This window comes from Pseudopipra pipra, chromosome Z (assembly GCF_036250125.1).
Source record: "Pseudopipra pipra isolate bDixPip1 chromosome Z, bDixPip1.hap1, whole genome shotgun sequence".
Classification (NCBI taxonomy): domain Eukaryota; kingdom Metazoa; phylum Chordata; class Aves; order Passeriformes; family Pipridae; genus Pseudopipra; species Pseudopipra pipra.
Window position 1 is genome coordinate 14,404,250 of NC_087581.1, and position 21,148 is coordinate 14,425,397.

The window sequence follows — 21,148 nt, forward strand, 5'->3', positions numbered from 1 at the left end:
ACTGTTTCCCATCAGACTGTCAACCATTCATTTTTTCTTATCACTTGTAATAAATATTTTTCTGAAGAGTAAAAGTAATCTCTGGTGTAGTTTTTTCAATTCTTTATATTTCCTGACTCTGACTGGAGGAAGAAAAACTAAAGTAATACAAAAGAAACTTTTCCTTTTTTTGCTGTCCAGTGAAACTGGAAATGCCTACTAAGTGACAGATAGTCTTCTGTGATAATTTTACTACATTAAGCAGGAAATAAGATGCTGAGAGAGACAGATTAGCATTGACCACTTGGGAGCTTAATTATAGTAACAAGCTTTCCATGAGAATATCATTGATTCAGTGGTGAATAACAGATGTGTTTTAGTAACTGCACATTATTTAGATGCTTTGACATGCAGCAAGTTTTATGGATTTGGGAGTTTATGTAATGGTTAAATGTCAGCAAATGATCAGGAAATGCTTCTTTAAAATTAAACTTATGTATAATTGTGTTTTTAAGAAACCTTGATGTTCTACAAATTCAACTAATTTTTGGCTCTTGTAAATTAAATATACAGCTCTGCAGTGGCAGAGTCAGTGGTTGCTTTTGAAACTTACAGGACAAAGATGGAAGAGATCACTATAAGAAATAATAAAGGAAGAAAAGATAAATAGCTTTATTTTTATATATCAGTAGTAATTTTTGCTTCTTATGGAGCCTTGCAGTGGGTTGTGGGTATCACTTCAAGCTGGATTTTTACCCTATACCACATTTTTTGAAGCTTGCTTATAGTTATATTTTTACATTATTTTCCTTGATGATGATCACTGAACTTTAGGGTATGGGAAATCAGTCAGAAGCAGCATTTGCTCTCTTGACTTACCTCATCGTAGTCCAAGATCACCATTGTAGAGCAACTCTTCCTACGTGTATAAATGTTGGAGTTCTGTAAATAATCCTATATAAGTACTATGGACATATCAGCATATCGTTATGTTAAAAATCTATTCTGTTCTTTTCCAAATACAGAAAGTTTACAGGTGCTCTAGAATAGAATTAAGAGAAAACTATGTACTTTTTTCTCTAATATAGATTAAATACATCTGAAGGCTTTTCCTTATTCTTTTCCTATATGTGTCTTCTGCAAAGAGTTAAAAATTAGTTAATTCTCAATTTAAGAAACCTTGAGAACTACTACCTTGAATGAGGGAATGAATATTTTGTGTAAAGTTCTTACATTGGAAATTAATGAAGCTAAAAGGATTAAAAATAACTAAAAAGTTATTTTACACATAATGTTAATAATGTTTTGCTTAATGTTATTTGAATTTTGATTTAAAAATGGGTGATGAGCTTTGCAAAGTATGTTTTGGATACAGAAGTCCAGTTGCTAAGGTCTCTGAATTTAGTTGTGTATCTATGTATGAGGAAGTATGTAAATATCTGTAACTGTGATACATAGCCCCAAATGCCACTTTCAAACCATCTTGTACGTTTGGTTAATTGAACCTTGATTCCTTAGAAGTGTTGGGGTTTATATGTATTGCTACATGCTAATTTTTTTGAAATAATATCTTTTTTAAAGCTCTCTTTCACCTTGTCCACACTTCCAATGTTGATGTGAAAAATGCAATGACCTTCAGTGGGCCTCTGGAAGATATGTTTGGGTACACAGTCCAGCAGTATGAAAATGAGGAAGGGAAATGGTAAGCCCTTTTCCTTTTTTTTAAAATGAACACTCCAAAATAGGAGGTATTCATTGACTCAGGTGCTATTCTTCTGTTTTCAAGTAAGGGTCAGATTCTGTCAGTCATATTTCTTAAAGCACAGACCTGAGGAAACCTGAACAGACTGGGAAAGTAAAAGATCCACATTCATACCTCCATTTGTCTCCTCAAAGACATAAGTAACTTCACAAAAGCGGTAAATTCCCTCACTGATGAAGCTGAGAAAGTACTCTGTTTTGCCTGAGGCCTGTTTTTATCATTTACCAAATGAGGTCTTTGCCTTTTCCTGCTGTTAATGTATTTGCCATGAAATTACTCCCGTTCTACCTAAATAATCTGTATAACGTATTTTTTTCTAAAGTTTTCTGTCAGAGATTGTCTGAACTGAGTTTTTTAACTGGTGGGAAAGTATTTGTTAGTACAGTACTCCCTCAGCCTTCCCTTTTGGAAGGCTAATTATGTCTTGCAACTGGTAATATATTTGCATTTGGGAGTTGGAGCCTTTATCTTAAGCTCTCTTTTCCTTCCTGTTGTTCCAAGTGGAGGTTGCGTTTTGGCATGCTTACTCATATCATTGCTTCTTGGTCTTTTGATAAACACCTGCTTATGCTTTTCCCTTGTTAAAACAAGCTTCACAGGCTGATGACTGGTCTGGGGGACTGAAAAAACAATTGCATGGTAAGAGGTTTGGGAAACCTGAGATCTCCATCATTCTGTGAAGATTGCTCTGGTTTTCCCAGAGCTTTGTTAGTAATTTGACATTCTTGGTAAAGCCAGGGACTCCTGCAGGCAGCCAGGAGTGACAGCCAGTTTGGACTGTTCTGCAGTGCCCAAGCAATCTCCCCTGAAAGTGCCAGAACTGCCTGACTCCCAGAGTCTGTCCACCACTGCAACACTGTGTTCACCATTAGCCATGGGGAATGTTCACAGACATGAAATTGCATAGCCTGCTTTTGAATAGCCTAGTTCTCAATTGCTGAGACTGTAGGATGTTTAAATACACATCTGCATGAGGGTCATGAGAGAATAATAATAATGACCTTCTTTGAGTTAATTTAAACCTTCAGGAAAGGGAATCCGTTCTAGGAGCTTGGATTTTGCAAAGTAAGCTGTATTGTTGTAAACTGTCCTGAAACATTTCAAAACCAAACAATAATATGAGCTGGAAAGAGTGACTCTACCAGTAGCCAAAGGAAGACAGTGGTATGAACTAGTGTGCAAGGTCTGGATATCTCTGAAAATAAACTCTAGAGCCACTGTAAATTGCCAAGCTTTCAGCATATCTACATCCAGAGCAGAAAAATTGTTGGTTGATAGTTAAAAATAAATATACAAAACAGCCTTTTGATGCTTTTTCAACTTCTATAATGCTACCTGTATACTACAGATAGAGCTTTTCAGCAACAGTCTGTGAACCTGTTTCTCAGTTAAACTGGGATCCCCTAAAAAAATCCCTCGTGCAAAAAGACAAAACAGCCTTTCAGACTACTTACCTCTCTTCACAGGGCTCTTTCTTTCTGAGAAAGGAACAGCACAGGCACATGAACCTGATGAGCACTGATCGCCTTCCATAGGATGTCAGGCACACTCAGCTTCTCTGCATTTTAAAAATTTGAAATTTCTTATAATAATATTTTTTATTAATGAGAGAGAAAATTATGTATTTTACGCTGCTGCCTCACATTATTTAAGACTGAATTCTTCTTCTGAGTGCTTGTGAGCCTGTCCTTTGACATGTGGTCTCTGAGCATTGAAAAGAGGTTTTCATCTAAAATAATGTAAAGAGCAAGGATATATTGAATAAAACAGATCTTTCCTTCTGTATTATTTCTAGTACTTGTCATTCATCCATCAATATTGCTTTTATTTTTCACTGTAATTTTTTTAAAATGTTATTCTAGGCTGTAATTTGGTATATTGCCTATTTCCTTTCTGTATCCTTATTATTTTACTTGTATCTGAACTAGGATAATAGATACTTCTCTTGTTCTCCATCCCATACTACTAGTACAGAGCCTGCTGCAGCTGTGCTCTCTCTGTATGTTTTGTTTGCTGACTTTTGTGCCTTGTAAGACAGAAGAAATTTGAAGTAACTTATTTCATTTGCAGGGTACTTATTGGTTCACCGTTAGTTGGCCAACCTGAGAAAAGAACAGGAGATGTCTACAAATGCCCTGTAGGAAGGGACAGCCAGTCACCCTGCATAAAACTGAACTTGCCAGGTATTAAAGGAAATATCTCTGTGTCATATGGAGCAATAACAGAGGTCAGATCTTAGGAGATTTTTAGGTAGTAAATATGCATTAGAAATATTTCTATATGGAAAAGTCATGTAGGACTCCAGAGCTAAATGGGAAGGAAGTTGTGTTTGTAACATTAAAAATTATTTTATTTTAAGGCTTTTCACTGTCCTATGGAAAGCATGCTCATAATTTTAGAATGGGCATGTGATTATGTTATCAAAACTTTATTATGACTGGCATTAATTCTCTGTGGTTGGCAGTCCTTGCCATGGAGCCAGAAAGGCCTTGCAGCATAATTTCATGGATTACCCTTTTCAAAGCTCTCCAAAGCCAACAAGAGCCTTCATAATGCCATCAGTAAGCTTTTGATGAAAATGTCACTAGGCTGATGCATCTTAATATAACATGGGTAAATATTAATAATTTCCTTGCTCGTGTCAAGAGATACATGATGTAGACTGGAAGAGACTTCCTTTTAATATGAATTTCACTAAATATACCTGTCATGATATTTTTTATTTTCCCTTGAAAACATAAATGTCTATAATGTAACATAACAGTAGCATATATAAAAACTGTTAAGTCATTTATCACAAGGTAAAAAAAAAGAATTTTGTTTTTTTAATTAACAAAACTGAGTAGTAGTATCTTGCTTTCATTACACTGTTATTTTTACTTTTTTTCTTATTTTGCAGTTCGAGAAAACTATGTGAGACAGCAATCCAGACAAATTTTCTGGGATAAAAGCCAGTCCCAGAAATTTTTCTTGTTTGTTGCAATTGAAAAAGGAGGAGGAAGGGTGCTAAAATATTTGATGAAACCACTGTCAGTCTGGGTTTTATTTTAGAAGCTGGAAGCTCCATACTAGGGGATATATACCTAAGCATTTTATTTTCATGTTCCCAAATACTTAACATTTTAATCTATTTATAGTTGCTACTTCAGTTCCTAATGTTGTGGAAGTAAAAGAAAACATGACTCTTGGAACAACCTTAGTGACTAACCCAAAAGGAGGGTTTCTGGTAAGAAAGGATTTTTTGCCAATTTTAAAAATCTGTTTTCTCCTCAGGTATCATAACAAAAACATTTCACCCTTTCTTGTTTTTTAAAGGCATGTGGACCACTTTATGCTTATAAATGTGGACGTTTGCATTACACAACTGGGGTTTGCTCTAATGTCAGCTCCACTTTTGAAACCGTTGAGGCCATTGCTCCATCTGTGCAAGGTATGCATGCCACAGGAATTCTCATGTGTGTCCGAAAATAAAAAGTGCCAAACAAGAAAAATGTATACGCATATGCATATATAAAAAACCCGAACTGCTTAACTTAGCTACCAGCATTACCAAGTTAAGTAAATGTTTTCATTGTCCGTATATAACCTAAATTGTTCCTACTTTTGGAATTTATCTCAGTATAAACAATCATTACAGTGCTATGTAACATCCAAACACAACTGCTAAAAATAGTTGCTTATGTTTTTAACTTATGGCCAACAGACTCTTTTTAAATAATGACAGCATGTTGAGACCTAATACAAACCCACTTCAGTAATATGCATAAAAATGTTAAAAGACCCAGTCCTTTGGAAAAACTGTAGAGAAACAGACTGATGTTAAAGAAGGTAGGGAGTCACTGTTGAATGCTCCAGTTATGTGATCTTCTGCTCCCAGTCTTAAATTTCTGCTTACAAGAAAACCCCTTTCTCATAAAGGAAACACAAATCACGTGAAATACAATGCGAAAGTTGAAGAATGATGCTTGGCATCACATACGCCAGTTCAGCCCCACTGCAGAAAGATATACATTTGTTACTAATTACAGAAGTGATTAGTAGCTGTTTGATACGTCTGATCCTTGTTAGTGTCAATTTTTATGTGGCAATCTGTGTTGCAGAGTGTAAAACCCAGTTGGACATCGTCATAGTCCTCGATGGGTCTAACAGCATTTATCCGTGGGAGAGTGTCACAGCCTTTCTAAACAGCCTCCTGAACAACATGGATATAGGCCCTCAGCAAACACAGGTAACATAGTAGTTATTTTATGGGTTTTTTTGAGAATCATAAAAGGATTTACAGGAAATAGGACAAGAGTCATCTATGGACCTCTTCAATTCCAAGAACTTACGGCAATAGAATACTAAAGTAAAATAGCTGAAACCACAACTAAGTCAGTACTCAGCCATTGAGTAGCAATGTCAGGAAGACCGTCCCTCCCCTCACGGCTCAGGCAGTCTGGAGAAGCCAGTTTTCTAATGTAGAGACAAAAGTTAAGTGCATTAAGTGAGGCTGTTTGAACATTGTCCTTTCCCACTTCCTTCCTCTCCACAGCCACTTCTTGTCTTCTTTTGTACTTCATAGCACAAAGGTTATTTCTGCTCTTCCGAGGCACACATACGTGGTTTGGACAGCCTTTGATTGTAAGTTTTTTGGAGCAGCATTCTCTGTGGAATGTTGGGCATACAGCTTTTAAACCTTGAAATCATTATTAATGAGTGGCTGTTAAGCTGCATGTTATTAATGGCAGAAGCTGCATTTATATAATAAGTGGAGAGAGCCAAATTCCCAGCTGCTATAAATCAGTGCAGTTCCATCAGAATTAATGGAGCTACGACCAATTACCCCCCTGAGGATCTGGCATATGTCTCACTGCTAAACAGAGTATGTAAATATCAGTTCTAGGAGAACTCTGGGAAGGGAGAAAGATGGACTCTGGGATACATTTTAGCACAAAACTTTTACTAACAGCAAGAGAAGACACTGTTTCTTCCCTTTCTCTATTTTCCACCTCTCAAAATCAAGGATTTTCCAGGCCCCTGTATAACATTTGATATGCTGCAGGCCAGTGTTGCATTTTTGCAACTTCAGGTTAGCTCCTAACACTCAGTTCCTGCCTTCGCAAAGGAGACTGTGAGAAGGCATAAAGAATATCTCTGTCTGCAGAGAGTATCCCTGTGATTTTTCATATTAATTGAGGTTTTCAAGTTGCCACCACTGTTGGCTGTGCTGAATACTGGCTGATAAAGTAACTTATGAACTGTGAACTTTACAATCATGTCCTGTCATTTTAAACACACTTTTCTTCCAGATATTGTAAGGAAGAAGGAAAAACACTTTGTAAAATTTAACAGAAAGAAAAGAGAAATTCTTCCTGGTCCCTTAAACTGAAGATTACTCAAACATGTGCCATCTTAAAATACTTGAATCTGAACTTCCCAGTATGGGGCAAGTGCTGCATGGAAATCATTACTGTCTTCTGCCCAAAGGCCTTCATGGGAGTGGTACACAGGGAAATCAACTCTACTGCACTGTCAGCCCTCTTCCTCACCCAGCAATTCCTAAATTTTTACATGGCCACACCTCTGTTATATTTGGTTTTGGAATACTGCCTCATCTGTGTGGCTCAGCTTGTGGACAAAAGGTGCTTTGCTGGCCTGCACTCCAGCAGCCTGACATCTCCACCTACAAAACCCATTGTACTCACAGTTTGGCATAGCTACCCCTCTTCTCACACGTACACTTATTCACTTGAGAACGTCAGCTTTGGCATTTGGTTGCTACAGAGCAGAAACATTTAAGAGGGAGATAAGAATAGGATAAGGTGGAGAGACACTGAAACACTGGAAATGGAAGGCAAAGGCTGAGTGGAATTTTCTCAGTCCCTCTTACCTTCCTCCTTCCCCAGAACATATCTCATCTCTCTCCTCTCCTCTGAGCCCCTGGCTTGGAATCCAGGCATAACCAAAGTAATAGGTTTATACTCTCTCCCACACCTACATGTCTTCTTTCTCAGAAAAAGTGTTTAAATGACTATACAATGGGGAAGAAGAGAAACAACAGAGCAGGCTTATTTATCTTCTCTTCTCTGAGAGCACAGAATAGAAGTACAGGAACAATAGTTTACTTTCTGTCTGTTTAAATTGATTTTTCCATTTTCATTTTTTATTGTTCAGCATGTAGAAACCAGTGGACTTTCACTGACTTAAGGTTGTTTTGCACAGGAAAGGAAAGAGGTGATTACAGAATGAGTCCGTAGCAGCTTGGGTGTGACTTATTCAAAACCTTGTTTTGATTAGAGGCTTGTGAGATGTTTGGTTTTGGTTTGGTTTTTTTTTTTTTACTTATCCCCTTCATGAACAATGGTCATTAGATTTGTGACAAGTTAGGAGAAAAATTGTTCGGTGTTCCATGTTTGGCAGATTTGAATGCGAAAGCCCAAAGTTTCATATGAAAAAGCCAAATTTTATGGCTTTTTTTTTTTTCAGAAGCATTTCCTTCTCTTCCTCTTTACCTTCTCCAGATAATCTACAACATCATACTTATGGTTAAGCTGCATATCTTGGGCCTTGAGATAAAAAAAGTAAAGGGAAAGTGATGATAGAAAAGTGGAAAAAGAAAGGAGAAATTATGAAAGAAAGAATGGTACTAATGGGAAGAAAATAACAATATTTCACCTGTCCTTTCTCCACTAACTGCAATACAAGACAGGTTTTTTTCCTCTTTTTTAACTTTTGTGGAGATAATTGTCTTTTTAATATGAGGGTGTGGGGGTTTTTTTAATCCTTTATATATGAGTAACCTTCTGTGGATTTCTCTCAGTAGAGAAAGCAGAATACTTTGATAAGTTCAATTCCAGCTTTAAGCAATGTTGAAATGGCCTTCAGAAATTTTCAGACAAGTTTTATTTTTTCATTAATATATGACATAGGCAGTTTTAGATGTTTGGCCTGTACCTTATTATGTCTCCAAAGGGACTGTATCAGTAGATTAATAAGTCATGCCATGTCATATCTTACAATCAGTTTTGTCTTCAGAAGAACTGACGTATATTCGAGAGGTATTATAAAGACTCAGGATAAAGAGAGGTCTTTGGAATAGTTTTATAAGTAACCTCTGTCTTAAAGTAAGCTAAATGTGGGAAAATGAATTAATTTTTTTTTTTTTTGCAGTTCAGATATCTTTATAAAGATATTCTTATAATAAGAGCTATTAGCCATTAGTGCTTCTGAAGGCATATCTGCTTTTCTTTTATGTTAGATAAAAGTACGTCCAAAAATATTTCTGATTTTCCTCCACATCCCAATGTTGAAAATCTTATCTTATGATTTCATGTACTAAATGATTTTTCTTTCATTTTGTTATTTCTGTTGTTGTTACTTTTTGCCAAATAAATTAGCTTAATAATTTATTAGGAAAGCCAGAATGTGCTTTCCAAGTAAGGGGCTGTATTCACTTATAAACAATAAATTGTGGCCCTTAGAACTGTTTTGTCCCAAAGTAGAACAGTCTTTCACTTGCCTGTTCTCTTGTACAACACTTTTCGCAGGAACTGGGGACAATTAAAGAATTATTCCCTTGTGTAATGTAAAAGCCATGGAATGCTAGGGAAGGGAACACAAAGTTAAAAATTACAAAGATGTTCAACAGATTATGGTCAGTAATGCTGGGAAAATAATAGGTTCTCTAGAGGAGAGTAGAATTACACCCTTCTGTGCAGTACTCTTGCATTTTCCAGATTTAAATTATTTTAAATTAAACAAGAAAATCAGAACATACGATGCCTGTAAGCATCATTCTCAGGGGCTTGCTGAAGTCCCACATAGGCACATTTGCATCATGTGGATGTGTCACTTTTCGTTTTCCTTAAGATTAAAAGGCTGCAAAAGCTCAAACCTTCATTGCTATCTAATACAATATAGTTCTAATTTTACAAGGTAGACTTTATTCTGTGATCCTGTAGGGGACTGGAACATGAAGTCTTGTAGCATTTTGTCAGTTCTGGTGAGCTTTTTGTTACCTTTTATTGAGGAATGGCTCACCTTTGATGCCATGGAATACATAGAACATGATGATCCGTGTTTTCAAAGCTAGTGCTAAGGAAGGGTCCCACATAACAATTGTATCCCATAAGATAACCACATGCCCCCTTTCCTTCCTGATTTACAAGCTATGCAACACGGTTCAGTTTTCAGACTCAGATGTTCTTCCCATTCACTTCCTGAGAAGGAAGTTCTCAAAATGTTTACTTGCTGTGATCATAGATGTTTCCTTTCAAATAGGAAATGATACAACTCAGTGTCAGCCTGCAATCACTTTAGGAAAACGACAAAACCAATATGGGTCTCTAGTATCATGGAAGACTGACTGGCAGATGCTTTTCACACTGGCAGCAGTCAATGTATGATTCAATTTTTGATACCAATAAATCCTCAAAGCTGCAGATAAGGAGCCAATGAATCCACATGAGAGGCTCCCTAGCATACAATAGTCTCTGTCTACACTTGGTGCGTGATACTGGAATTCTTAAGCCACTCTTCCTGCTCCAAAAGACCAAACATGATGAAAGCCTCTTGCTAGTTAACTGCAGTCTTTTTACAAGACTAATAGCATCCTATTCAGATAATGCTGTATATCCCTTTAAATGCACGCCACAAAATAGTTGTGTTGGAGGGAACAGGTTAAAATTTTCATCTTCGTCTTGAGGTTAGTCTGTGCCACGTGACTGCTCTGAGTGGTAATACAGAGTGTGCCCTGGCCAGTTCTGTAAACATTGTGCAGAGGTAATGGTCTGCTGCTCAGGAAAACATGCAGCCTCTGCATTCTCTCAGCTGCAGGTGGAAGAGGGCATACCTCCAAGAAACAATTTAAATATCTTAAAGGGAGCAACTTGTCGTAACTTTGAACATACATCAGTTCTTCCAGATTTGGCTGTATTTTCTAAAGGATACAGAAATTCAGTGGGATTTTGCTACCACACTCCACTATAATCACATGTAACTAGCATTTCATAATGATATTGGTGTTCAGTATTTATCCAACTCTAACTCTTCTACTACAAGCAAAAACAAGTTGAGAAGAATCTGAGAGGCTATGAAAGTACTTGAAAAAATCCCACAACTGTAAAGCAATTGGAATGTACATTCTAAACCATTTCTAAAATAAGATGATGGCAAAAACGTCCCAGAGGTCATATTGATCTACAGAACCTAAATGCTAGAGTGCTATTAATAATAGATGAGTGAGACATAAATGCCACATAATACTGCATTATCCTAAATAACACCTATAAATTGCCAAGTGTAACATAAAATTGAAATATGCTAATGGAACATTGTGTAGATTCTTCCCAGTAAAAGCTGTCAGGAACTTGCCAAAATATTAAAACTGACAGAGATGAATGAGAAAAATTAATTAATATTTAAGAATATTGCTCCTCTTTTTATTTCACACTTGATTTTGCAGCAGGTACCCTCAGGCATTTTGTTGTTAGGTTCCAACCCCGTGTGTTGACTTTTGCACAGTCTTGTCCTGCTAAGATCATCTAGAGTCTTTACACAACCCTCCCCCTTTCCAGAAGCCACAAAATTCCATTTTGTCCATGTTTTCCCCTTTAGTACTTGCCAGGTGATACTTTGACTTACCTCCTGCTGGGAGAACGTCCATGTCATGGATGTCCCTGCTGTCTTCATCAAGATAAGGGTAATTGAGTCTTCCTGTTTCTAGGCTAAGTTTAGGGTAAATAAACTATCAGATGTAGGAATATTACATTTGAATGGAATGAAGAGAGTTGTGAGTGAGCCATGACCTTGCATGCTATAAGGAAAACAATTTTGAGAAGTTCTGACCAGTGGGTGGGGCGTTGGTCCGCCTTTGCCTACAGGAGAGCAGAGTTTCCGTACAGATAACAGCAAGCCAGGAAGACCAAGGAGTTGAGCCTGCTTTGGGCTTTATTCCAATTTTTAATAAATGCAATTTAGAAGACTCTGAAATGTTTCATGAGACTGTTCAGCTAGCCAGTCTTGCTCAAACACATAGGTGCTTCATACTAAGGAAAACACACAGAATTCAATTCTCTTCCTGGCTGGTACAGACAGACATTTTCCCCACTTCAGGAGTCAGAGATGTTTCCTTTAACTGTAGTCGATCTTTAACATGAACTGTGTGTTTCAGGTTGGAATTGTTCAGTACGGACAGACTGTAGTCCATGAATTTTACCTGAATACATACTCGACAACAGAAGATGTTATGGCTGCAGCCACAAGGATACGCCAGCGAGGTGGCACGCAAACTATGACAGCCCTGGGAATAGATACGGCAAGGTACATTCACAGGATATTGTCCTGCATGTGGGACAAGCAAACATACAGATATCATGACAATTCTCATTTTATATATTAGAAATATGATATGGCTAGCATCTGATTTCATTTTAACTAAGCAAACATCTTTTAGGAGGCGGCTGGATAAACAGACTCTGTCCAGCATCTAAAGCAGTTGTGCTCTAGATGCTGGATGGCACCTTTGAAAGGCCACTGTCTCCTAAATGGAGGAATTAGGAATAGACATGGAGCAAGGTTTTAGTCCTAAGGAAAGGGCTGACAATATTTGATGTCCACACGGAGCAGGTAGGAACTGTGTATGCAGAGGGATGAAGGAAATGAGGTCTTTCAGAGGAAAAATTTAAAAAATTGAACTTTTTAATGCTAATTTGTTTTCATTGATGTTGATTATTGCAATGTTTGAGGCCACACTTGTCAGAAAGACTAGAAATTTTATATCCTAAGTCTTTGCAGATTCTGGATCATTGGGAGATTAAAGATCTGTTGTAGGAATAACAATATTTAGAAATGCTTCCTTTATGAGAAAAATGAAATCTGACTTTCATAGAACAGATCGGAAATGCAAAATCTCTCAGAAAATTTCAAACTCTACAATGTTGTCCTGTTATCTTTTTTTGTTTCTGTTTTTTTTTCCCATCAAGACAGCATGACTTTATTCCATAAAAGATTGCATTCAGTCTTTCCAAATAACCATTTAGTGAAATGTGCAGCATCCTTCTGCTGACCTACTTGATTATCAGACCAGTTTTGTTGGTATGATGTCTTAAATCCAATAAAACTCTTATATATTCACCAGTAATGTTTTCCTTAGATATAAGCGGAAGCTTGAGCGAGTCTGAACAAGTTCATGAAAGCAGAACAAGTTGAGAATTGCCAAGTACTCAGAAAGCCCCTGTGCACCATAAACAGCTGCAGGCTTGTATATAGAGAAACTGTCAGCAAATCTGTTCTTGCAATCTTCCTATCTATCCACTTTTGGCCATCTTCAGTGGTAGATCTCAGCTTTCACTCATATGGCCAGTCTTAGAATTTTGTGGTATTTTTCTCCTCCAAAGCTGTAATCCAGCCTTGCCTTGTCAGGTCCAGAGTCTGGGTGAGGTTTTTCTACATGGGTTTTTGGAATGGGGGGAGTGTTGGTTGGATCCTTTTTAAGAAGCCAAAAGCTGTTTTAAGGTGCCAGAACTTTATTTGTTTTCTGCTATTGCTCAAGTGAGTGAATAATGGATGAATGCTTGTGAAACTTTGGCTGTGAACCACCATGTAAGTTCCAATTTGCAGTTGTTTGTATTTGTTCATGGCTAATATTAATCTCGGTTTCCCGCTTCTTAGTTAATATAAAGTCTTTTAGTTTATGGTTGCCTATGCAAATATGATGCATGTGAGAAATGCTGACATTGCCTTTCTCCAAAATGCTTTATGCTCCCTTTAGGAAAGAAGCTTTTACAGAGGCTCATGGTGCACGAAGAGGAGTACAAAAAGTAATGGTTATTGTTACTGATGGGGAATCACATGACAACTACAGATTACAAGATGTGATTGATGATTGTGAAGATGAAAACATTCAGAGATTTGCTATTGCTGTAAGTGAAATTTAATGGGAAAATTCAGAATCTTAAAAGCATGTTTCATCTTCTAAATGTAATTTCTGTTACAGAAGTTTATTTCACAGAATCTTTATGGAAACATAATTATTTCAGAGAGGAAAAAAGGAATAAACTGAAAAAAACATTAAAAATTTGCTTTCTGATTTTATAGCACATAAGAAAAGCAATCTCTCTGTCTTCCTGATGATGACAGGTGTGTGAGGAAGAGTTTGAGGGATAGTTTAAAATCAAATCCTTTTGTTAAAAGCAATATTGAGGAGAGTGGACAAATTTAATATTCTAAGCAATTTCTATAGACATGTGTACCTATTTAAAAAAAAAAAAAAAAAGGCAGCAAATGTAACTCATCAGCAAAATGCAAGTTTATTGTGGCTGTGCTGTGTGCTGGATTCTAAAGCTGTCATTTTCATGTTAATCAACCTTAGTAGTAGAATGAGAAGATAAGCGTGACAGAGGTTAACCTGTATGGAGAAATATGAAAGCAATAATGGTACATTTGTGTTGAAACTCCACTATATCTGAGTATTCCATACTCAATCTGTTATCTGTCATTAATTTTGAAGGTACGTTGGATTGCTGTCGCACCATTGCTCTCTTTCTTTGTTTTGGTACAATAAGGTGTATGAAACCATAAGACTTCAGGAAAGATGTTATATTTAATTTAAAGAAAGACATAAAACAAAAGTTGAATCCAGCAGCACACAGATTTTCAGTGGTTTCCTTCAGATCACTGGAGATCACAGCTTCAAAACATTGTCCTTGAAGCTGTAATATTTTTTAGCAATGAAATCCCCATCTAGAACCAAATTTGAATTGCTCCAATGTGCAGAGATGCTAGAACATACCAATATTCTCTGACAACTTGCCTCAACTGTATCTTTTAAAATAGGTTATGAAATGTATCCTTGACTTTGTTTTTTTTTTTTTTTTTTTAATTCTCTTTAGATTCTTGGCAGCTATAGCAGAGGAAATTTAAGTACTGAAAAATTTGTAGAGGAAATAAAATCAATTGCCAGTAAGCCTACTGAAAAGCATTTTTTCAATGTCTCAGATGAATTAGCTCTTGTAACTATTGTTGAAGCACTTGGAGAAAGAATATTTGCCCTGGAAGGTATGATGTAATTTCAAATTTTACTTCATGCCTGAATTACAACTGAAGCAAATAGAAGAACATCTGCTTTTATCTTCCTTTCCAATGCATTGTGCTGCATAACATTTATTATACAGGTTTTTTTTCATGCTGATTATAAAAATATTTTACAATAGACATCAATATCATAGGTAGCAATGTGAATGTGTTCAGAGGAGTTAGAACCTATGGAGACAACAGCCTAAAGGGGTAAGTAACATTACTGTTTTAACTGGGGTAAATAAGAATGTGAGTTGTTTTAGGTAAAAAACATTGCTGGATTGTACCCAGATTACCCCAGGATCATGTGGTTTTCTGTCTGAATCTTTAGGTTCTCTTTTTTGTTAGTTAATAATTATTGTGTATTACTTTGCTATACAAGTTATCATGGATTTGATGTATAGACTTAGCAAGGTATATTTTTCCTTTGGAAAGATTCACAAAGATTTTAGCACAGAAAAGTCAGTCTCTCATAATGTCTGCTTACATTCTCCATACAAATGAGGCAACACTGTCCAAACTCAAGTACAATACTGGTAACAGGAGACAGAGTTTGTTAGTTATAAATTATACGGGTCAACTCTGAAGGGATTCATGTCATACAAAGAAAACATCTATTTACTTGGACTATTTTTTTCAACATTTCAACTTACTGGAATAGTGTAGTTTACAGCTGGAACAAAAGATGATGTTGACTTGAATGTCAAGAAACAGTACAAATCTGAGAGAGCATTTTCAAGTTTTTACATTGGAGCTGTATTTCTCAGACATTCAGTTTGGGGTTTTTTTTTTAGTCATAATTTAATTTGATCAAATATTACCATTTTCAGCTATTACTAAATATTTTTACAAATGAACATAGTTTATTAAAACATAGCTTATACGTTCTTCTCTTTTTACTTTCTGGAAGATTTAGTTCCCTCAGCTTTGGAACAAATTAATTTGAAGATAATCTAATCTCTCTAAAGCCCAAAGTTTAGCCTACTTAGGCTCATTGAGTACTTCAAAGTTCATTGAATAGGATGCTCTTTTCTTAAGTTTGTGTTTACTAGGAAGAATATACTTTAAGTGGAAAAATAGTTGTTCAAACACAAATTGGAAACTTGCCCCTCAATTTGTGCTTTATACTTCTATAAAAGTGAGAAAAAGATTTGTATTTCCTCATCAGAACAAAATGTTAGTTACATCTATTAGCTATAATTAATATAGAATAAAAGTTAATTAACTGCTAGTCATGACAACAGATGAAGGACCCAACATGATAGAGTTTCTGGAAATTGTCGTTCTCAAAGTTGAGGTTTCGTGCCATAGCTTGATCCTTTCGACAACTAGATACCACTGGAAGGGATGGTCTTAGTTTGTCACACTCCACCTTGTCCCTTTTATCAGTCAGTAGCCATTAGGTAGTCCCAGCCTGTCACATGAAACCCCAGCCTCAAAACAGCAGAGTAACTTGTGCTGGCTTGAACTTTGTGCTGGTGCTATGTAGTGAGCTCTAACCCTTCCATTGACTTCGGTAATTCATTCCTCTAATTATAAGAAAAAAATTACAAAACATTTGAGCATTAAACAAGTTCTGTAGCTTAATAAAATATCCAAACAAATCTAGTTATGTTGATGGTGATGAAACTAACTGTTTGATTACATTGTATAAATTTTATGTGTTTATATGATTGTCGGCTCTTGGGATGACTAATCCTCATCATCATGTACTTCAGTGCTTTGGTACACAGAGCATATTGTAGCTCTTTTAACTATCAACAAGTTCTGCAGTACTCCTTGAATTCAGTTTCAATTTTCTGCAAGTGATGTAGTCACAAATACGTATTTCTTAGATATTCTTACTTTTTATTTAACATAGACTTATTATAAAGTGTTAGGATATTGATATTTTTTATATATTGCTTGGTATATTTGCCTTACTTACAATTTTTATTTTATATTGACTTGACTGTATTACAAAAAATATATATTTGAGATTAAAAATGTGGATTATTCATCCAGCTCATAAGAGACAAGCTAGTTAATTTAATCATTGCCAAAATGCTTCTTGATTTCCAGGTTTTCTGTAGGAACTCAGAGATGTCCTAAGGTTTCTACATAAGACACCAGCAATAGGAGACAAGAAATGTTGCCTCCTCTGCAAAAGTCCCAGAAATCATGTAATCTGTCTGCAAAAGAATCAGCTTAGAAACTCAAAGTGGGATTTTAGCTTTTTGTCAAAACATAGCAAGGTTGAGCTGCTCCAGTGGGCTGGAGCTAGATGATGCTGTATAAATCAATTTCTGCTGATCCTTCAGGCATAATTTCTTGTCTTATCCCAAAGCCTTTCAGCTGCTATTCTAAATTCACAACTGTGTCCAGGCATGTATTTTTCTGGTGGTGGAGAAAAGCATATTAATTCTGTCCCATGCAGCTTTCTGGTGAGAATCCAGTGTATTGAATGTGTGTAATTGGAGAAGATTGACTCCATACATTGTAGCTTCCATGCATCACAGATGGCTTGATTGCTGAAAATCAGTTGCTGAGTCTGTTTAAATTCTCAATCTAAATTGCATCTTGTTAGTACAGTAGTACATTTGATTTTTTTCTTGGATTTCTTGTTTTCTTTTTGGTTTTTGTCTTTAAAAAAATTCAAAGGAAAATTGAGAGAGAGTTGAAAAATCAAATCCAATAAAAACCCATCCTTGACAGCCAGTGGATTTTTACACATAATCTTTTTCATATGCCTCTGTGTCTCATAGCAATTTTATGTTTTATCCAACCCATAGGCAGGCACAAATGTTTTTTCACAAAATATCCTTTGTAAGATGCTTGGCAGTTTGAAACTGAATGGAAAGTTAGACTGTGGGCCATTATCTAAGCAGCATTCAGAGCTGCACACACCAACAGTACCGGCATTGTCCTCTGTCTCAGGCTATGAGAGTCCTGTTTTTCTCAGCTCATTAGGGAGCATCCTTTACTTAATGAAAATACTTTTTATCAGCAGATGTGCAGCTCAAGAGTTTTACGCCTAAAAATTACTTTTTCAGACTCAGCAAAGCAGCTACATCTTGTGAAACATAATGATCTGTGTTTGTGTCAAGCACTTTGTGTTTGAGTTCATGTCTCCTTCCTATGACTGGCTGTAAATCCCCACAATTAGCAAAGACATCATGTCCCAGGGAGCAACCTCTGTGGTTTAGTTGCTGAGTATCAAAAGTTCAGTATTATTTAATAGTCCAGATGCCTGAAATTCATGCAACCATGGCTTGCTATGGCTTAGTTTCATTACACAAGTGAGGGTTCACTTCAGCACTCAGCTGGTAGCAAACTGTGAACTGTTCCTGGACCAACATCAGAGCAGATTTCATAGCTCCCTTCAAGGAAGAATCAATAGGCAGAATATCGTTCCCTTACTTGGTCACTTAAAGTGGCAGAATACTTTTTGACTGTTAAGGACTACATATGTTCCTTTTAAGTAGAGGAAAAGGCAGAACTTTTTCTTCCCTGATGATATTTCAAGTTTACCTGGGAGCAAAGCAGTGCATCAGAGTTTAATAACTAGCATATGACTACCTGACAAGATACTTAAGCTAGTACAAAATCAATACCTTTTTTTATAAAATCACTTATGAGAATCAGTAACATCTTCATGTAATTTTCTGAGCAGGATTATCATTCCCAAGCCCTTTGCTAAGGCTTATGAATCTTGGACAGCAGAGATTTTCCTATGTTGTTTTTGCAGAGGTTCATACAAACATCAAGTGTTTTTCATTTAAAGTTCCTCCAGCTGCCTACAAATTTTTAGTTACTTGAATACAAGGCCAGGGTTACATGGCTGGTGTTTTATTGTTCACTTAGCTCAAGTGGAAAATGGCTTAACCATATTAATCAGACATTCCAAACATACTTACCATCAGCCTGAGTTCAAATTTGGTCAGTTTTAGCCCAGAAACTTTGTTGGACAAGTTCCTTAAATGGAAACTCTCAAACTTAATGGTAGCATTTAACATAGCTCTTTATTTCTGTGTTTATTATAAAAATCTGTGGCACACTATATTCAATCAATAGTTTAGTTAGTTTATGCTATCCTTTACTATCATGTGAGCATTTTCATTACATTCTTCAATTGCTTTTTCAGACTGAAACTAATTTATTTTTGAAACTCAATTTTTTCTGTTTAATAGCCACAACAGACCAGCAGGCCTCCTCATTTGAAATGGAAATGTCTCAAGCTGGTTTTAGTGCTCATTATTCTCAGGTAAACAAACTTTGAAAATAAAAGTTATTTTATAAAGTAGATATTTGCTGATGATTTTGTGAATTTGGAGTGTTTCAGAATTCCTTGTATAGTCCTGTTTGCTGTTGGAAGTTTTGGAGTGTCCTGTAATCCAGTTATGTTTTCTGTAAATATGTAAAGAACAGTTATGAACAATGAAAGCTTAAGAGAGTAAGTATATACTTCACATGAACTCTAAATCTAATGGTCCCATAGCACTTTCTATCAGAGGAATAGCCTAAAAATATGTTAAGAAAGATGGAGAAAGAATTTTTACCAGGACAAGGGACACTGTTTTCAATTGAAAGATGGTTCCAGAGCAGGGCTGTAAAGATGACAAGACGGCTGGAGCATTTCTGCTATGAAGACAGGCTGAGAGAGATGGGGTTATTTAGCTTGGAGAAGAGAAGGCTCCAGAGAGAACTTAGAGCAGCCTTCTAGTACCTAAAGGAGGCTTATAAAAAAGAGGGAGAGTGACTTTTTACACAGGCAGATAATGATAGGACAAGGGGGAATGGTTTTAAACTAAAAGAGGAGAGATTTAGATTAGATGTTAGGAAGAAATTCTTTAAATAGAGGGATGTAAGGCACTGGAACAGGTTGCCCAGAGAAGCTGTGGAAGCCCTGTCCCTGGAAGTGTTCAAGGCCAGGTTGAATGGGGCCCTGAACAACCTGATCTAGTGGGTGGCATCTCTGCCCATGGCAAGGGGGTTTGGAACTAGATGATCTTTAGGTCATTTCCAACCCAAGCCTTTCTATGATTCTATGATAGGGGCCATACTATAATAGGAAAAGCAAGGCTAAAGCAAGGCTAAATACGTAAGTATACAGGAAGCATTACTCAAACGTGAGCATCCTGAACCATGAATATCTAAAGATGATTCACATAGACAGCAGGCTTTTTGTTTTTCTCTGCTTAAGGATTGGATCATGCTTGGAGCAGTTGGAGCATATGACTGGAATGGCACAGTGCTAATGGTGAAGGACAGTGGTATTTCAATGCCAACTAATGACACCTTTCGTGACAGGACTTCCGAGAGAAACGAACCACTTGCAGCCTATCTAGGTAAGAGAAATAGCCCACGTTACAACACTTTTCAACAAATGCTACAAGACCTCTCTCAAAGCTCATTCAGAAAGAGTATCTTATAGAATATTATCATATATTCTAGGAGCCTGGGAATGAGTCTACTGTATGATTTTCTTGTTCTTTTGAAAAAATAAATTTCTACTTCTACAATCACAAAATTAATCCAAACATAGACTTAAGTGTATCTAGACTTTCCCAAAAGAGACATTTAATCTGTTCAGAGAAGATTTCACAGATTCCTCTAGTATTCTTATCAAGTTTTTCTATGCCTTGATAGTTAAAAAGTCTTATACAATACTCAGTCTAAATATTTGCTTAAAATGAAGCTGTTTTCTGTCATTCAGTGGACAAGACCAAAGGACCAACATCATTTTTTATAACAATGTTTTGCATATTGGGAAGGCTACTATTATCCTCTCATCCTTTTCTACCAAAAAGCTTCAGTGGCCTTGCTCTCTCCTCTCAGTCTTACTTTCTACACCTCATTGTTCTGTTTGCTCTGTTACCTCATTTAAGCCACACTTTCATTGATGAAGAATCAACACAAGAATAATTTTTTTCCCAAAGTACACTGTCTTCTTTGCAGAATGCATTTTTTGTAACTCAAATTTGGTAAAGTCATTTTTAATTTAGATCCTATCCTCCATAACGCTTGCAACTCTTCCACAGTTTTGATTCATCTGCACATTTTTTGAGTCTTCCTTCACCAAAGTTGTTAAATTGTTATTATTAAACAGAGCTAGGTTCAAAATGCAGAATCACTTTTGAAACACTCTATTAGTTCAACAGTGAGCTGGTGACAACAGTTCTTTGAAAGTAGCTTTTCAACCAACTATTCATTTCATCACCACCATCATATAGTTACACTGTGTGAGAATGGCCAAGTGAACATGGCTCACCACCCTGTGAACAGGTTTAGTAACACAGTGGTGCTCATGATTCTGAGACTGTAAGCAAATACACATTGAGCTCTTTTAATTAACTCTGCTATTTTTCTCTA

The 21,148-nt window shown here is 36.4% G+C and overlaps 1 protein-coding gene across 2 annotated transcripts in view; it reads left to right on the plus strand.

The window, feature by feature from the left end:
- ITGA1 (integrin subunit alpha 1) overlaps nucleotides 1-21,148 on the plus strand; it is a 71,927-nt gene that overhangs the window by 26,767 nt on the left and 24,012 nt on the right. For both annotated transcript variants that reach the window (XR_010426531.1, XM_064641339.1), the window contains exons 2-11: nucleotides 1,561-1,681; nucleotides 3,812-3,924; nucleotides 4,879-4,967; nucleotides 5,057-5,171; nucleotides 5,842-5,969; nucleotides 11,895-12,043; nucleotides 13,494-13,644; nucleotides 14,614-14,779; nucleotides 18,967-19,040; nucleotides 19,980-20,124. Coding sequence is in view for 1 of the 2 variants with exons in the window: in XM_064641339.1 (XP_064497409.1) it covers nucleotides 1,561-1,681; nucleotides 3,812-3,924; nucleotides 4,879-4,967; nucleotides 5,057-5,171; nucleotides 5,842-5,969; nucleotides 11,895-12,043; nucleotides 13,494-13,644; nucleotides 14,614-14,779; nucleotides 18,967-19,040; nucleotides 19,980-20,124 (1,251 nt within the window). In the remaining variant the exon portion in view is untranslated. The remainder of the gene's footprint in view (nucleotides 1-1,560; nucleotides 1,682-3,811; nucleotides 3,925-4,878; nucleotides 4,968-5,056; nucleotides 5,172-5,841; nucleotides 5,970-11,894; nucleotides 12,044-13,493; nucleotides 13,645-14,613; nucleotides 14,780-18,966; nucleotides 19,041-19,979; nucleotides 20,125-21,148) is intronic.